At 40.8% G+C, this 16,925-nt stretch overlaps 1 protein-coding gene across 1 annotated transcript in view; it reads left to right on the forward strand.

Annotated features, from left to right (window-relative positions):
• The window catches only part of fras1 (Fraser extracellular matrix complex subunit 1), a 274,524-nt gene that overhangs the window by 66,499 nt on the left and 191,100 nt on the right, over positions 1–16,925 (forward strand). Inside the window, 4 exon segments of the mRNA XM_053325459.1 lie at positions 7,656–7,799; positions 10,431–10,571; positions 13,094–13,234; positions 14,373–14,540. Of these exon segments, the coding sequence (XP_053181434.1) occupies positions 7,656–7,799; positions 10,431–10,571; positions 13,094–13,234; positions 14,373–14,540 (594 nt within the window).

Consider the following 16,925-nt stretch of genomic DNA (forward strand, 5'->3'; position numbering starts at 1 on the left):
TTCTTTCCCGCCTTCTTTTCCTTCCTTCCTTCTTTCAGTCTTGCCATACTTGCTTCCCTCTGTCCTTCCTTCTTTCTTTCCTTCCTTCCTTCAGTCCTTCCTTCCTTCCTTCTTTCAGTCCTTCCTTCCTTCTTTCAGTCCTTCCTTCCTTCCTTCCTTCCTCCTTCTTTCAGTCCTTCCTTCCTTGCTTCCCTCTGTCCTTCCTTCCTTCCTTCCTCCTTTTCTTCCTTCCTGTCTTCTTTCCTTCCGTCCTGTCTTCTTTTCCTTCCTTCCTTCCTTCCTTCCTTCCTTCCTTCCTTCCTTCCTTCCTTCCTTCCTTCCTTCCTTCCTTCCTTCCTTCCTTCCTTCAGATCATATCTCTTCAGTGGTTTCAGGTTTCAGCTTTTAAAATAATAATAAATAGAAAGGTTTTTACTCTCAGTAATCAGATATCAGGAAAAATGCAATCACATGCAAACCTGATCCCATTTCTGATTTCACTCCAATACGGCTGACTTCCTGTTTTATCTTATTTTCTTTCACGTATTTCCCTCCATGTTCGGTCTAATTGCAGAATCTCTCGCCTCATCTGGTTTTATCACTGGAGGTTTGGTCTGGATGTCGACCTGCAGCGCTGGGGCTCAGTCATCGTGTGTGTGTTTGTGTGTGTGTGTGTCCGCTCGTCCCAGAAGGACAGTGAGAGTGAAGATTATCTGCTGTGTCGTGTGACTGTGCATTCACCCCCCCCCCCAGCTCCCCCTCCCATCACCTGGTTTATGCAGAGTAGGCTTTAGAGGAGATTTTTGGAATCGGGCCAGCTTGGATTACATTTGCTGATAACTTTGCGCTTCAGGCTGCACAGGAAAATAAATTGCTTTCCTGCACGGGGCAAAGTAAAGGACGTGTAATTCCCTTGTTGGCTATTACCATTTTTTGGTGTGTGTGTGTGAGTGCGTGTGCGTGTGTGTGTGACCCAGCCCTATAACTGTAGGAATCCCATCTTATACAGAATGCTTATAGATGCCTGTTTTGTCATTTTTTTTGCTTCAGCTGCAAAAAAAATAGTGAATAAAATATATGAACAAGCATATCTGTTGCTGAGAGGGAGACAGTGGGTATTTTCAGATTAAAAAGATGTTCAGATTTATATTTATATTAAAATGCTTTTATTTTGTAAGCAGCTGTGGGAAACCTAATGAGGCATAGATGCAGTAGATTAATTAGAAACTGCACACATGATAGACAGCAAATATATTTACTGGAGTTAGTTATTTGACTGAAGAAGAAGAAGAGGGCAGATAGAGAGAGGAAGAAGGAGAAGAGGAACATGAAGAAGAAGAAGAGGGCAAATAGAGAGAGCAAGAATGAGACGAGGAACATGAAGAACAAGAAGAATGTGAAGAAGAGGGACTTGAAAAAGAAGAAGAGGAACAAAATGAAGAAGAGGAGGAACAAGAAGAAGATGGAAAAGAAAAAGTAGAAGAAGAACATGTAGAAGAAGAAGAGGAACGTGAAGAAGAAGAGGAACATGAAGAAGAAGAAGAAGAAGAGGAACATGAAGGAGAAGAAGAAGAAGAGAAACATGAAGAAGAAGAGGAGGAACATGAAGAAGAAGAAGAGAAACATGAAAAAGAAGAAGAGGAACATGTAACATGAAGAAGAAGAGGAACATAAAGAAGAAGAAGAAGAAGAGAAACATGAAAAAGAAGAAGAGGAACATGAAGAAGAGGAAGAAGAGGAACATGAAGATGAAGAAGATGAACGTGAAGAAGAGGAACATGAAGAAGAGGAAGAAGAGGAACATGAAGATGAAGAAGATGAACGTGAAGAAGAGGAACATGAAGAAGAAGAGGAATGTGAAGAAGAAGAGGAACGTGAAGAAGAAGAGGAACGTGAAGAAGAGGAACATGAAGAAGAAGAGGAATGTGAAGAAGAAGAGGAACGTGAAGAAGAGGAAGAAGAGGAACGTGAAGAAGAGGAAGAAGAGGAACATGAAGATGAAAAAGAAGAGGAACGTGAAGAAGAGGGAATATGACGAAGAAGAGGAACATGAAGAAGAAGAAGATGATAATGTAGAGAAACAAGAGTAAGAAAAGGAACAAAAAAATGAAGAGGAACAAGAAGATGAAGAGAACGAAAAGAAAGAAAAGCTCGAGGACAACAGCGAGGTTTAAGAAAGAATGAAAGAAGGTAGAAAGAAAAAGAGTGAAACTGGACATGATGAATGAAAAAACACCTGAAAGAGAAACTCACACAAGCAGAAAGAGAGATGACAAGATATCCAGAGTGAAGCTTGAAGGGCTGAGGGGAGAGAAAGAAAGGGATGGAGAAAGAGAGAGAGAGAGAGAAACACACTTCAGAAACACAGATAAAGAGAGGGAAGATAGAAACAGATGACTGCAAGGAAACAGGAAATGATGAGAATCATAAAAGTTGAAAAGAGAGCTGGAAACTATTTCATCTGTCAGTCTGAACCTGACAGAAGATGATTCAACAACAGCTTCAACTTATTTTACACAGAATGAAACACAAAAAGAAAGGAAGGAGGGAGGGAAGAAAAAAAGGAAGGAAGGAACGAAAAGGAGACAGGAAAGAAAGATGGAAGGAAGGAAGGAGGGAAGAAAGATATGATGGACGGACAGAATGAAGGATGGAAGAAAGAAATGAAGGACAGAAGGACATGAGAAAGAAAGTAAGGAAAGATGGAAGGAAGGATAAAAGGAATGCAAAGAAGACAGGAAGGAAAGAAAGGGAGGAAGGAAATATGGAAGGAGCGAAGGAGGGAAGGAAAAGGGGCCGGATTGGACCCCTCGGCGGGCCAGTTCCTTCCTTCCTTCCTTCCTTCCTCCTTCCTTCCTTCCTTCCTTCCTCCCCCTACCTTCCCCCCTTCCTTCTTCCCTCTGTCCTTCTTTCCTTTCTTCCTTTCTTCCTCCCTTCCTCTTTTCTTTTCTCCCTTCCTCCCTCCCTCCCTCCTTCTATCTTCCCTCCTTCCTTCATTCCTTCCTTCCTTCCTTCATTCCTTCCTTCCTTCCTTCTTTCCTTCCTTCCTTCCTTCCTTCCTTCCTTCCTTCCTTCCTTCCTTCCTTCCTTTCTTCCTTCCTTCCTTCCTTCCTTCCTTCCTCCATCTGCCTTTCCTTCCTTCCTTCCATCAAGCTTGTTCACAATAGACAAATACAGTAGTCCCATAAACCAGGGCTGTCAAATGTGAGGTTACCATGGTTAAAGAAATCAAATGTGTCCAAGCTCTGAATCACATTATTATAAGTCAGTTATTCTCAAATTGGACGTTTTTGACTGTGAATGGTGAATGAGTCATTTTCATACTTTCATAACTTAAATAAGTCAAATCATCCAGTGGACCAGATTAGATCCTATTTCTGGCCTAATACAGACATTTAGATTGATTTCTCAGCTTCCAGGCAGTTACCTATTTGTATTCATGTCTTTAAAATATGAGAAGTAAAGGAAGAATAAGTTGCTTTTATTTTTAAACAAAACATTTAAAGTCGGCCCCCCCTCCTCCTCCTCCTCATCCTCCTCTTCAACTCAACGACAGCTTAAACCCAAAAGTTGACACCTAGAAACGTCCCAAACACTGCAAAATAAGAGAAATCACACAAAGGGAAAAGTGTGTGCAGCTACAGACACAACTATGGATCATAATGATGAGTGAGAGGATTATTTCTGTTTTTAAAAGGTAAATCTTTCTCATTCGGCCTTTAATGTGCAGAGATTTGAAACTTGTCTGAGGAACATTTGCTCAACTATTTATTTTTTAAACATCTGTTTATTACATTTTGTTAGTTTTACAGAGAACAATACAGAACAAGAAGGCACATATAGGTCATTATAATAGCAATAATAATGATAATAATCAAACAGAAATACAGTAGATAGAAATAAATACAATTAACTGTGAGAAAAATAAATAAATAAAATAAAATAAATAATAATAAATAAAATAAAATTGACAAAAAACACACTCAAAAATAAATAAAATAATAATAATAATACAAATAAATAAATAATAATAAACTAAAAATGAATAAATAAAATAATAATAAAAATAATAATAAATTAAAAATAAATAAATCAAATAATAATAAAAATAATAATAAATTAAAAATAAATAAATAAAATAATAATACAAATAAATAAATAATAATAAATAAAAAATAAATAAATAAAATAATAATAAATAAAATAATAAAAAATAATGATAATAATACAAATAAATAAATAATAATAAATTAAATAAATCAAATAATAATAATAATAATACAAATAAATAAATAATAATAAATTAAAAATAAATAAATAAATCTTTCTATTTTTTATTACTGAAACATATCAAGTATATTTGAGCTATTCTGCAAACTACAGATAAATAAACAGCACTGATCACATGACCCTTTTTTTTTCCATTTTCTCCTCCGCTAAGATAAAATATTAAAACATGACAGCGACTCAGGTGGAGGCATCGGTAGAAATGGAGTACGGCTCAGCATGAGAGAGAGTAAAAATAGCTGAATGACAAGAGGATTAAAACACATTTAATATGCCTGGAATTACATAACGTGTGACGGAGCGTTTGTTTGTGGTGCTCCTGGTGCGTTTGTGTGTTTTTCAACGTGATAAAGAAACAAAAAAAGAGAGAAAGCAGAAATAAAAAAGGTGAGAAATGAGCAGCGAGGAGCAGAATGAGGAGGATAAGATTTATCTCACGCTGCTTTCTAACAACTTTCTACGATTTTAGCGAAACTTCTGTCGTCTCTCGTTAATTAAGGAGAGATTTTAATCAGCGTTTTTCTAAATGGTGCTGATTAAATTAATTACACTCGCCTCTTATGAATATCTCCTTCATCCTGATGTGTTTAGCTCACTTTCTAAATTCTCCTCACACTTCTACACTCTTTCTTCTGTCTGTCTTTTTTTTCTCTTCCCTTTTCTTCATTTACGTCTTAATCTTCGACCTCTACAACCTGTGTGTGTGTGTGTGTGTGTGTGTGTGTGTGTGTGTGTGTGTGTGTGTGCGCGCTTCGTTTTCTTCTTACACCTTCATACTTAACCTTGTATGGCATTATTTCCGTTTTATTTATTATCTGAGTCTGAACGATGTTTTATTTTGAAAAACGACCGGATTCTCTCCATTACATCCGTCTATGATTTACTCTTGATGCTTATAAAGACCAGGCGGGGAGTTCTGGTCCTCTGAAATGAGGCCAATGCGGAGCTAACTTAGAACTGCATTCTATCAAAAGGCCACCAGGGGGCGACCGTCTCTATACAAGTCAATGGAGAATTCACCAACTTCTCACTTGATTTCTAACCTCAGTAAACGTTTTCAAAATGTGTTTATGGTCTCAATCGCTAGTTTAAAGCCTTCTTCAATGCAGTATGATGTTCATTTGGGACATTTTGGCCTCCCTGATTTTATATGTGATGATAAAGCAGGGTATGCATTAGGGCGTGGCTACGTCCTGATTGACAGGTTGATTGACCAATGTCCTCGAGATCCAGCCCTCGCAACCATAGCAACCTCCCCGCTCCGCCCATGGCCCCGCCTCATGCCCATATAAGTAGAATCTGTGTTTTTATTTTTCCCAGCATGCACCTGAAATTTTCAAGATGACGCTGCCTAGATTCGAAACTATTGGTTTCCGAGCAGCAGTCCACAAACCAATGTAATATTAATGGAGCTGTTGTCAGGATTCATGAGATCTACGAGAAGACTTTTCGGTCTTATCAGCCAAATATTTGTGTTGTCAAGCTCAACTGAGAAAAGGGCTGTCAACTTTTAACTGCGTTTTCAGATTTTGAGGAACATTTTTGGACTTCCTGTCCTGTACTGAGATGAAGAGATGACAGCAAACTGTAGATAAACAAGAAAATAATAACTACTCAATGTTTGAAAAGGGTGACGGATGAAGGAAAGAACTTTTTCTATTCCCAATCCTCCTTTTTTAAAACTCTGAACAATCAAAATGAACCCAAACAACACATGAGGGAGTGTGTGTGTGTGTGTGTGTGTGTGTGTGTGTGTGTGTGTGTGTGTGTGTGTGTGTGTGTGTGTGTGTGTGTGTGTGTGTGTGTGTGTGTGTGTGTGTGTGTGTGTGTCTCAGTATGTGTGTGTGTGTGTGTGTGTGTGTGTGTATGTGTGTGTGTGTGTGACCTTTCTGGTTTATTTCTGTCTCTCTTTGTGTTTCTGTCACTGTCAGACACACACACACACACACACTGACACCCACACCCACACACACATGAACACACACTGACACACACACACTGACACACACACACACACACACACTTACATTTTTACATAGACTCCCCACATAGCTCAGCTCACCACTGTTGCTAGTGTTGCTTTTAATAGCTCATAAAACACCAATGGTAACGACTTAGACCACACATACACACACACACACACACACACACACACACACACACACACACACACACACACACTCAATGACCAATGGTGGAACATTTATGATGATAACATTTTATTCCCACATGTCCAGAAGTCTCAGAGTGTTTTAGCTCATTTATTACAAATCACAAATGGTTCTTCCCTGCTTTCTATTTTTCAAGTCCTGCTTCGAGTATAGCTTTATTTTCTCGGATGGTTTCTTTCTGTTCTTCCTCCAGGCAGAGATTTTTTAAAAAGCGTCTATATTTATGTAATCCATCTCAGCGGCTCCTTCATGTCTGTTTTTTATGGTTGTCTTGGTTACATTAGTGTCATGTTTAATAGAGGAGGAAGTGGAGGCTTGTTTTTACTTTATAACTGGAGTGTCAAAAGATGGAAGGAAGGGAGGGATAGAAGGAAGGGAAGACAGGAAGGGAAGATGGAAGGAAGAGAGGGAGGAATGGATGAAGGAAGGAAAGATGGAAGGAAAGAAAGAAGGAAGGGAGCAGGAAAGGAAAGAAGGAAAATAAGTCAGGAAGGAAGGAAGGAAGGAAGAAAGCAATGATGGAAGGAAGGAAAGTAAGACAGGAAGGAAGGAGGAAAGGAATGAAGGAGGGAAGCAATGGTGGAAGGAAGAGAAGACAGGAAGTAAGGAAGGAATGAAGGAGAAAAAGACAGGTAGGAAGGAAGGAAAAGAAGACAGGAAGGAAGGAAGAAAGGAGGGAAGAAAGGAATGATTGAAGGAAAAGAAGTTAGGAAGGAAAGAAAGAAACAAAGAAAGAAGGAAAGAAAAGAAGACAGGAAGGAAAGAAAGAAAGATGGAGGGAAGGAAAGAGGGAAAGAAGAAAGAAAGGGAGGAAGGACAGAAGGAAGGAAGAAAGGAGGTAAGGAAAAGAAGACAGGAAGGAAAGAAAGAGAAAAAAAGAAAGAAAGAAAGACGGAGGGAATTAAAGAATGAAAGAAGAAAGAAAGGGAGGAAGGAAAGAAGAACGAAAGGGAGGAAGGAAAGAAGGAAGGAAAAGAAGACAGGAAGGAAAGTGGGCCGGATTAAACCCCTCAGCGGGCCGGTTCTGGCCCACGTGCCTCATGTTTAACATCCCTGATTTACAGCTCAGTCTCACATCGCTGTGTTGTGATTTCCTCTCAGATTTATAATAAATGAACTTAAACATAAACTCTGCTGTGTCTATTTAAAACTCTTAACACTTTTATCTTACTCTAAATAAACACTGAAGGAACATTTATCTCTTTATTTTTCCACCAGGTTGTGATGAGTCGTGTTCAGAGTGCAGCGGGCCGAGCCAGCAGGAGTGTTCCTCGTGTTCGGACCCGGCCGCCTTGCTTAAAAACGGAGAATGTGTCCCAGACTGCAGCGCTGGTTTCTACAGTCAGGAAGGAGTCTGCTACGGTAAAATGACTACTTTAAATATTCTCTGTTAAAGAAGGATGTATGTTAAAAAACAATGATGTCATTAAAGAGATGGATGGATGGATGGATGGATGGATGGATGGAAGGAAGGAAGGAAGGAAGGAAGGAAGGAAGGAAGGAAGGAAGGAAGGAAGGAAGGAAGGAAGGAGTCTGCTACGGTAAAATGGGTTCTCACTTTCTACTCTATTAAAGAAGGATGTACGTTAAAAAACAATGATGTCATTAAAGAGATGGATGGATGGATGGATGGATGGATGGATGGAAAGAAGGAAGGAAGGAAGGAAGGAGTCTGTTACGGTAAAATGGGTTCTCACTTTCTACTCTGTTATAGAAGGATGTACGTTAAAAAACAATGATGTCATTAAAGAGGATGGATGGATGGATGTACGGATGGATGGATGGATGCAAGGAAGGAAGGAAGGAAGGAAAAGGAGACAGTGAGGAAGTAAGGAAGGAAAGAAATATGGAGGGAATGAAAGAGGGAAAGAAGGAAGCAAGGAAGGGAAGGAAGTAAGGGCAGATGAAAGAGAAGGAAAAGAAGGAAGGACAGACATGTTGATAGGAAAAGGGTGAGGAGTCAAAGTAAAGTTAAAATAAGAAAAAACACATTTCCTCCAGTGAATTGTAAATAAATGAATAGTCTAATTGAGCTACTCTAAACAATTCAGCTCTAAATTGTGACACTTTTGGAAGATAGATATTATTTTACTTTACTTTTTAAAGTTTCTTTTTAGTGAACTCACTTCATTTCAGTTTTTTATTGTTGTGTACAGATTTCTTATTTTTCTGGCTTTCTTTTGGAGAACTTGAGCCGTTCAGACATGTTTGACAGGAAGCTAGAGGAATAAAAAACTAAATTATAGTAAAAAAAATAAAATGCATTTGCTGTCAAGTCAACGTGACTCATAACAAAACCTCTGTCATCCTAAAAAGCCTTTAAAATCAGTCTGTCCATCCGGAATACTGCATCGCCATAGCAACGGAACTCAAATCATTCCGTCCATCAGAAATACTGCATCGCTATAGCAACGGAACTTAAATCATTCCGTCCATCCGGAATACTGCATTGCTATAGCAACGGAACTCAATAAGGATTCTAAGTTCTCTAAGTATCTTATATCAGATTAATTAAGGGTCAAAGAAAGTTCTGGTGCTGTAAACAGTAAACACAAAACATCATGGGAGACAAGAAGAAGTTTAATATTGAAGTGAACTGAAGGTGAAGGTTTGTTTTTTTTGTTTTTTATTTATTAATTTTTTTTTTGTTTGTCCTCCTGGAGCTTCTCTTGCCAACATCAATCCCATGCGGTGCCAAAACGATAACTCAGCAGTAGTCGAAGTTGGCCAACAAACAATTTAAGAAAATACAATAATTAGGATCTCTCTCTTTCTTTCTCGCTCTCTCTCTCTTTTTTTTGCACTAATGAGGATTCAGCAGCTTCAGCAGCAGCAGCAGAATAAAGAGATCCTGTATGAATATGGATGGTTTCTATTTCGGAGCGTTAAGATGAAGAGGAGCGAGAATAGGCTTCCCCGAGGGTGACGCTGAACTCGGCAGAATGTAGCCCAGTCTTTTCTTTCACCTGGAAGCTTGTTTTCCTGCAGCTTAATGTTAAAGTTGAAGTTGGAAGTTGAAGCACTCTAAAAGAAAATGTCAGAAACGAGTAGGGAACCACCTTCTTTTTTTTTTTGGCGAAAAAGGTCAAACGTATTAGAATCTGCCAGTTTTTGCTCTGAGGTCTATTTAAGAAATGTCAACATCCTTTTTCTTCCTCAGGGGTTTCCTGTGTTTCATTTGATAGGTGTCTTCTTTTCTTTCTTTTTTATTTGCCCTCCAGCGTGCTTTAACTTTTTTCCTGATTTAAGCCTCTGTTTAGACTGAAAGACAGACGAGTCGGAGCGTGTTCACATGTCATTATGAACCGCTACACACACACAAACATGCAAAATGAACTCTAGAGTAAAATGTAAGTCAACGATTACCTGAACATATTTTGACTTGTTTAAAGGGTTAAAATGTGAAAATAAACGTATGAATAACTTGCACACATTCTTTTTATGTGGACCCAGTATCACATTTCTGCTTTTAATCCATTTAATCCATTTTTATTTTCATTTGATGTTTTAAAATGAAGTCATTATTAGTATAAGTCCACTTAAATACACTGTAGGTGGATAAAATATTTAATATGTATAATTCTTTTGTGGTTACACCATTTGACATTTTCAGAAGCATTCAGTTTTAGTTTTGGTAAAAAATGGTGCAAATGTCATTTCAATTGATATAAAACCAACAAAAATACATTTTAACAAACCTGATGCTGCTTTTAAAACTATTTTTAAGGTATTTTTGAATTTATCATCTTGCCAACTCATATAAAATTTTTATCTTCCTTGTTGAATTTATTTGGAAAGTTTTTATATCTTCATCAAGTTGTTGTTTGTTTTTTTATAGCTGTTTAAACTACAGTAAGAAGTTCTACTAACGTTCCACAGCAGTGAGACTTTGCTCTTAAACTGATTATAATTCATTCATGTTTAAATTGATCACAGTTGAGTTTTCTCATTGGGAGCAGCATCCTCCTAACATCTACTCTCTGCTGTTCACAGCCTGCGATTCGTCCTGTGCCTCCTGTTTCCCTGACAACCCCAAGTGCATGAGCTGCCCCCCGGGGACCTCGATGCATCATGGGAAATGTATTTCCCAGTGTCCGACTCACCATTACCAAGACAACCACAGCAGATGCAGAGGTAGGTTAGACTCTTACAGGTTGATTAATGTTAGCAGGTGTTTCCTAATTAAAACAAATGTTCATAAAGTCGGTTAAAGAATATTTTAATCAATATTTTCTGGGTCTTTTGTGTGCTGCTGGTCATTTATTTTAATAAAGCGAGTTTTTCTATGACCACACATACATTACACATGTTTTCATCTACTGCAGTTTAAGTGGAGGCTTTAAGAAATGAAGAAGAAAAAGCAGCTACAGCATAATTTTTCACTTCTTCATTGTCAATATGCTGAATTTACACCTTATTCTGGCATAAAAACATTTAATATCTCATCTTATTTGTAGGGCTGTCAAACGATTAATTTTTTTAATCGAGATTAATCGCAAAATTTCCATAGTTAATCACGATTAATCGCATTTTGAATTGCTTAAATGTTTAAAATCCTGTTATTTTACATTTGAAGGCAGTTTTAAGCCCATAATGTAAAGCATTTCTTACCAGAGTGTCTTAACTGGGAATCAATCACGGCTCTGCTGCGACTCCCACACTCCAAAATGGTCCTTTGGTGGAGCTGAGGCTGGCTTGGCTGCACCTGGGTGTTTAGCGTGGAGGGTTAGGGTTAGGGTTGACACAGGTTGCATTTTACTTTTGACTTGTCAACTGAAGCGTCTGGAAGTGTTTTAAAGTTAAACAAGCCGTTCAAAAGTCCAGTAGCTCTCTTACTTTCCATCAGCGCGGTAGGTTTACTGCAGGAGGCCACTTCAAAGCATAGCGCTACAGCTAGAGGAGCCGTCTACGGGTCAGGAGAAGGGACAAAAAGGCTTGCAAAATTAAAATGCGATAAAAAAAAATTAACGCGACTTACGCGTTAACGCGGACAGCCCTACTTATTTGTTCATTTTATTGTATTAAAGCTAAGCCATACACACATTTTCAGAGCAAGTGCAATAAATGTCACTTTTATATGAATTCTCACAAAGTTCTGACTCTTTAATTTTAACTTTAAGTATGTCAGGATTGACCCTAAATAATAAAAAATGTGGTTAAAATCAACTTTTTCTCGTCTATGATCACACATGCCATGTTTTCATCTACTGCAGCTTTAAATGGATGCTTTAAGTAATTTAATACAGAAGAAGAAGAAGAAGCTCCAAGCTTGTAATTTTTTAATATAACTTCTCTACTGTCTGTTTGCAAAATGTACCCCTCAGTCAGGCATAAAAACTGTTCAAATCTCATCTTATTTGGTAATTTTATTGTATTTTATGCTAAGTTATATACACATATTTAACTAAAAATAAGAAAAGGTGCAATAAATCTCAATTTTATTTGAATTCTCACAAAGTTCTGGCATTCAAAGTCTCAACTTTAAGTATGTCAGGTAGGTGGACTGACCTAAATAATAAAGGGGCTTTGCAAAAATTTGGTTAAAGAAACTTATAATCAATATTTTCTCGTTCTGCCTCATAATTATTCCAGCTGCTGATGTCTATGATCACACATGCCATGTTTTCATCTACTGCAGCTTTAAGTAGTTTAATACAGAAGAAGAAGAAGAAGAAGCTCCAACCTTGTAATTTTTTAATATAACTTCTCTACTGTCTGTTTGCAAAATTTACACCTCAGTCAGGCATAAAAATGTGTTAAAGGGGGGAGGAAAGGAGGAAGGAAGGGAGGAAGAAGGAAGGAAATGAGGAAGGAAGGGAGGAAGAAGGAAAGAAAGGAGGGATGGAGGGAGGAAGGAAGGAAGAAGGAAGGAAATGAGGGAGGAAGGAAAGAGGGAATGAAGGGAGGGAGGAAGGAAAGAGGGAATGAAGGAAGGAAGGAAAGGAGGGAGGGAGGGAGGAAGGAAGGAAGGACAGACGGAAGGAAGGGAGGAAAGAAGGAAGAAGGAAGGAAATGAGGGAGGAAGGGAGGGAGGAAGAAAGGGAGGAAGAAGGTAGGAGGGAAAGAAGGACAAAGGAAAGAAGGAAGGGAGGAAGGTAGGTGGGAGGAAAGATAGAGAGAAGGAGGGAAGGAGGAAGGAAGGAAGGAGGGATGGAAAGAAGGAGGGAGGGAGGAAGGAAGGACAGAAGGAAGGAAGTAAGAGGGATGGAGGAAGGAAAGAAGGACGGGAGGAAAGAGAGAAGGAAGGAAGGAAGGAAGGAAGGGAGGGAGGGAGGAAAGATGGAACAGTCAAAACAGACAGGGTCAATTTGACCCGGGAGGACGACACAAGGGTTAAACCAAGTTATTCACAAACTTTAAATAAAAAGAAAAGAAACTGCAATAAATCTCACTTTTATATGAATTCTCACAAAGTTCTGTTCAACTTAAAGTATGTCAGGTATGCAGACTGACCTAAAAACCTACCTGGACTATTCTTATAATCTACAATACTACTTAATTTATTATAATGCTCTTCAAATCAAAGGTTTATTAAACTGAGATTATATTTTTCATATGTAAATCATCATGTTTTGTATTCATTCTTTCCTCTTCCTCTTCCTCTTCCTCTTCCTCTTCCTCTTCCTCTTCCTCTCCCTCTTCCTCTTCCTCCCCAGCCTGCCACAGCTCCTGTGTGTCATGTTGGGGTCCGTCCGTGTCCCAGTGTACTCTGTGTGCGGACGGCCTCCTGCTCCACCAGGGACAGTGTGTGGACGCCTGCGGGGAAGGACTCTACTCCCAGGACGACTCCTGCCAAAGTAAGCAAGCCTTCCTTCCTTCCTTTCTCCCTCCATCCCTCCTTCCTTCCTTCCTTCCTCCCTCCATCCCTCCTTCACTCTTTCCTTCCTCCCTTCCTTCTTTCTTTGCTTCCTTCTTTCCTTTATCCGTCCCTCCTTCTTTCCTTCCTTCCTTCCTTTCTCCCTTTCTCCCTCCATCCCTCCTTCCTTCCTTCCTTCCTCCCTCCATCCCTCCTTCACTCTTTCCTTCCTCCCTTCCTTCTTTCTTTCCTTCCATCTTTCCTTCCTTCCTTCCTTCCTCCCTCCATCCCTCCTTCCTTCCTTCCTTCCTCCCTACATCCCTCTTTCACTCTTTCCTTCCTCCCTTCCTTCTTTCTTTCCTTCCATCTTTCCTTCCTTCCTTCCTTCCTCCCTCCATCCCTCCTTCACTCTTTCCTTCCTCCCTACCTTCTTTCTTTCCGTCCCTCCTTCCTTCCTTCCTTACTTCCTCCATCCCTCCTTCACTCTTTCCTTCCTCCCTTCCTTCTTTCTTTCCTTCTTTCCTTTCTCTGTCCCTCCTTCTTTCCTTTCTTCCTTCCTTTCTCCCTCCATCCCTCCTTTCTTCCTTCCTCCCTCCATCCCTCCTTCACTCTTTCCTTCCTCCCTTCCTTCTTTCTTTCCTTCCATCTTTCCTTCCTTCCTTCCTTCCTCCCTCCATCCCTCCTTCCTTCCTTCCTTCCTCCCTCCATCCCTCCTTCACTCTTTCCTTCCTCCCTTCCTTCTTTCTTTCCGTCCCTCCTTCCTTCCTTCCTTACTTCCTCCATCCCTCCTTCCTTCCTTCCTTCCTCCCTCCATCCCTCCTTCACTCTTTCCTTCCTCCCTTCCTTCTTTCTTTCCTTCCATCTTTCCTTCCATCTTTCCTTCCTTCCTTCCTCCCTCCATCCCTCCTTCACTCTTTCCTTCCTCCCTTCCTTCTTTCTTTCTTTCCTTCTTTCCTTCCTCCTTCCCTCCTTCTTTCCTTCCTTCCTTCCTTCCTTCCTTCCTTCCTCCCTCCCTCCCTCCTTCTCTCTTTCTTTCTTTCCTCCCTTCCTTCCTTCCTTCCTTCCTTCCTGGATGCCGCCCCCCCTTTTCTTCTTCACTGCTGCCCTTTTGATAACCTTTCATCTCCCCTGGTGTCCAGACTGTCATCCTTCGTGTCGCTCCTGTGTGGGACCTTTAGCCTCCGACTGTCTCCGCTGCGTCAAACCGGAGGAAGTCCTCCTCCTGCAGGCCAGCCACCTGCAGCAAGGCGTCTGCACAGCTGGATGCCCCGCTAACAACTTCCTGGATGAGATGCAGACGTGCAGAGGTGAGTGCATGAAGGGTTTTTTATTTATATGGTTATTTCGTGTCTTATTAACCTTCCTGTCGTCCTCCGGGTCAAATTGACCCTGTCTGTTTTGACTGTTCCTCCCTTCCTCCTTTCCTTCTTTCCTTCCTTCCTTCCTTCCGTCTGTCCTTCCTCCATCCCTCCTTCTCTCTTTCTTCCCTTTCTTCTTTCCTTCCTTTCTCTTTCCTCACTTCCTTCCTCCATCCCCCTTTCTTCCTTCCTCGCTCCCTCCCTCCTTCCCTCCTTTCTTTCTTCCTTCCTTCCTTCTTTCCCTCCTTCCTTCCTTCCTGTTCTCCTTCCTTACTCCCTGCTTTTCGTCCTCCCGGGTCAAATTGATCCTGTCTGTTTTGACTGTTCCTTCCTCCCTTCCTTCTTTCCTTTGTCCTTCTTTCCTTCCTTCCTCTTTTCCTTTCTTCCTCCCTCCTTCCTCGTTTCCTCCATCCTTCCTACCTTCATTCCTTCTTTCCTCCCTCTCTCCCTCCCTCTCTCCCTCCCTCTCTTCCTTCCTCCCTCCTTTCCTGACTTCTTCCTCCCTTCCATCCTCTCTTCCTCCCTTCCTTCCTTCCTTCCTCCTTTCCTTCCTTCCTTATTCCTCCCTTCTTTCCTTCCTTCCTTCCTTCCTCTCCTACCTCCCTTACTTCTTTCCTTTCCTCCCTTCCTTCCTCCCTCCTTTCCTTACCCTTCATCCCTTCCTCCCTCCCTACTTTCCTTCCTTCTTCCTCCCTTCCTTCCTTCCTTGACACGAGGACAACAGGAGGGTTAAGGAGAAGTGATAACTATGGGTCTCTGCTGTTCATGCATGTGTGAGATGTTTTTTTTTTTTTTTTTTTTAATAAGTTGCCAGGCCAATTAAAAGTTATGATGAGTCACGTTGTGTTTAAAACAGGTTGGGTATCACCAGCACTAATGTCAAGCCTAATGAAAGCAAACAAAATCCAATTAGTGTGAGCCGGTGTGTGGTATGAGAAGTAAAGTAAAAAAAAAAGAAACTTGTATTACAAAAATAAATGTGTCTCTTTAAATGTATGGTCGTTATCTTAAACCCTTAAATACCCCGTCTGTTTTGACTGTTCCTTCTCTCCTCCCTTCCTCCCTTCCTTCCTTCCTTCTTTCCTTCCTACTGTCTGTCCCTCCTCCCTCCTTCTCTCTTTCCTCCCTTCCTTCTTTCCTTCCTCCATCCCCCTTCTTCCTTCCTTCTGTCCTTCCTTCCTCCTTCCTTCTTTCCTCCCTTCTGTCCTTCCTTCCTCCTTCCTTCTTTCCTCCCTCCCTCCCTCCTTCTTTCCTTCCCTCTTTCCTTCCTTCCTTCCTTCCTTCCTTCCTACCTCCCTCCTTCCTCCCTCCCTCCATCCTTTCCTTCCTCCCTTCCTTCTTTCCTTTGTCCTTCTTTCCTTTCTTCCTCCCTCACTCCTTCCTTGTTTCCTCCCTCCCTCCTACCTTCCTTCCTTCCTTCCTTCCTTCTTTCCTCCATCCTCCCTCCCTCCCTCCTTTTCTTCCTTCTACCTTCCTCCCTCCCTCCTTTCCTTCCTTCCTCCCTCCCTCCCTCTTCCTTCTTCCTTCCATCCTCCCTCCTTTCCTTCCTTCTTCCTTCCTTCCTTCTTCCATCCTCCCTTCCTCCCTTCCTTCCTTGACTCGAGGACAACAGTATCTTAAAGCTCATACTCAGTGTCTAGTAGAAACCACTTCCATCACTTCCATCGTCCTCCACTGGTTTTCACATCATCATTGCACATAACTGAGGCTCTCCTGTGTATGTGTGTGTGTATGTGTGTGTGTGTGTGTGTGTGTGTGTGTGTGTGTGTGTGTGTGTGTGTGTGTGTGTGTGTGTGTGTGTGTGTGTGTGTGTGTGTGTGTGTGTGTGTGTGTGTGTGTGTGTGTGTGTGTGTGTGTGTGTGTGATGTCATTACTGAGCTGTAGCCCCCTGCTGTTCATCACGTTAACGGTAATCTTGTAAAGCTTTCAATGCAGCACAGTAAGTTATCGTCGGCTCGTGTGTGTGTGTGTGTGTGTGTGTGTTTGTGTGTGTGTGTGTGTGTGTGTGTGTCTGTGATGTCGTCGGGTGGTGTGTGTGTTGTGTTTATTGCCACAGAAAAGGAATAAATCTTTGTGTTATTTGTATGACGGCGGCTCTCTGAGGAAGCTTCAGCGTCTCTTATCAGATCTGTAAAATACTTCCAGCGGCTCAGACTCTGTGAGAGACACAAGCTGAGGCTGCAGTTATTTAGTGTTTGGATGTTTATACTTGGCGGCTTTTCTTTAATGTGAAACTAATGAACTGTTAATTAATACTGAACATCATCTGAGTATTTCCTGCTCTTTGAAATATGTTTTTCTTTCTTCGTCAGTTACAGTTAACGCGATATATCG

Source organism: Scomber japonicus, chromosome 9 (genome assembly GCF_027409825.1).
Source record: "Scomber japonicus isolate fScoJap1 chromosome 9, fScoJap1.pri, whole genome shotgun sequence".
NCBI classification, from domain to species: Eukaryota; Metazoa; Chordata; class Actinopteri; order Scombriformes; family Scombridae; genus Scomber; species Scomber japonicus.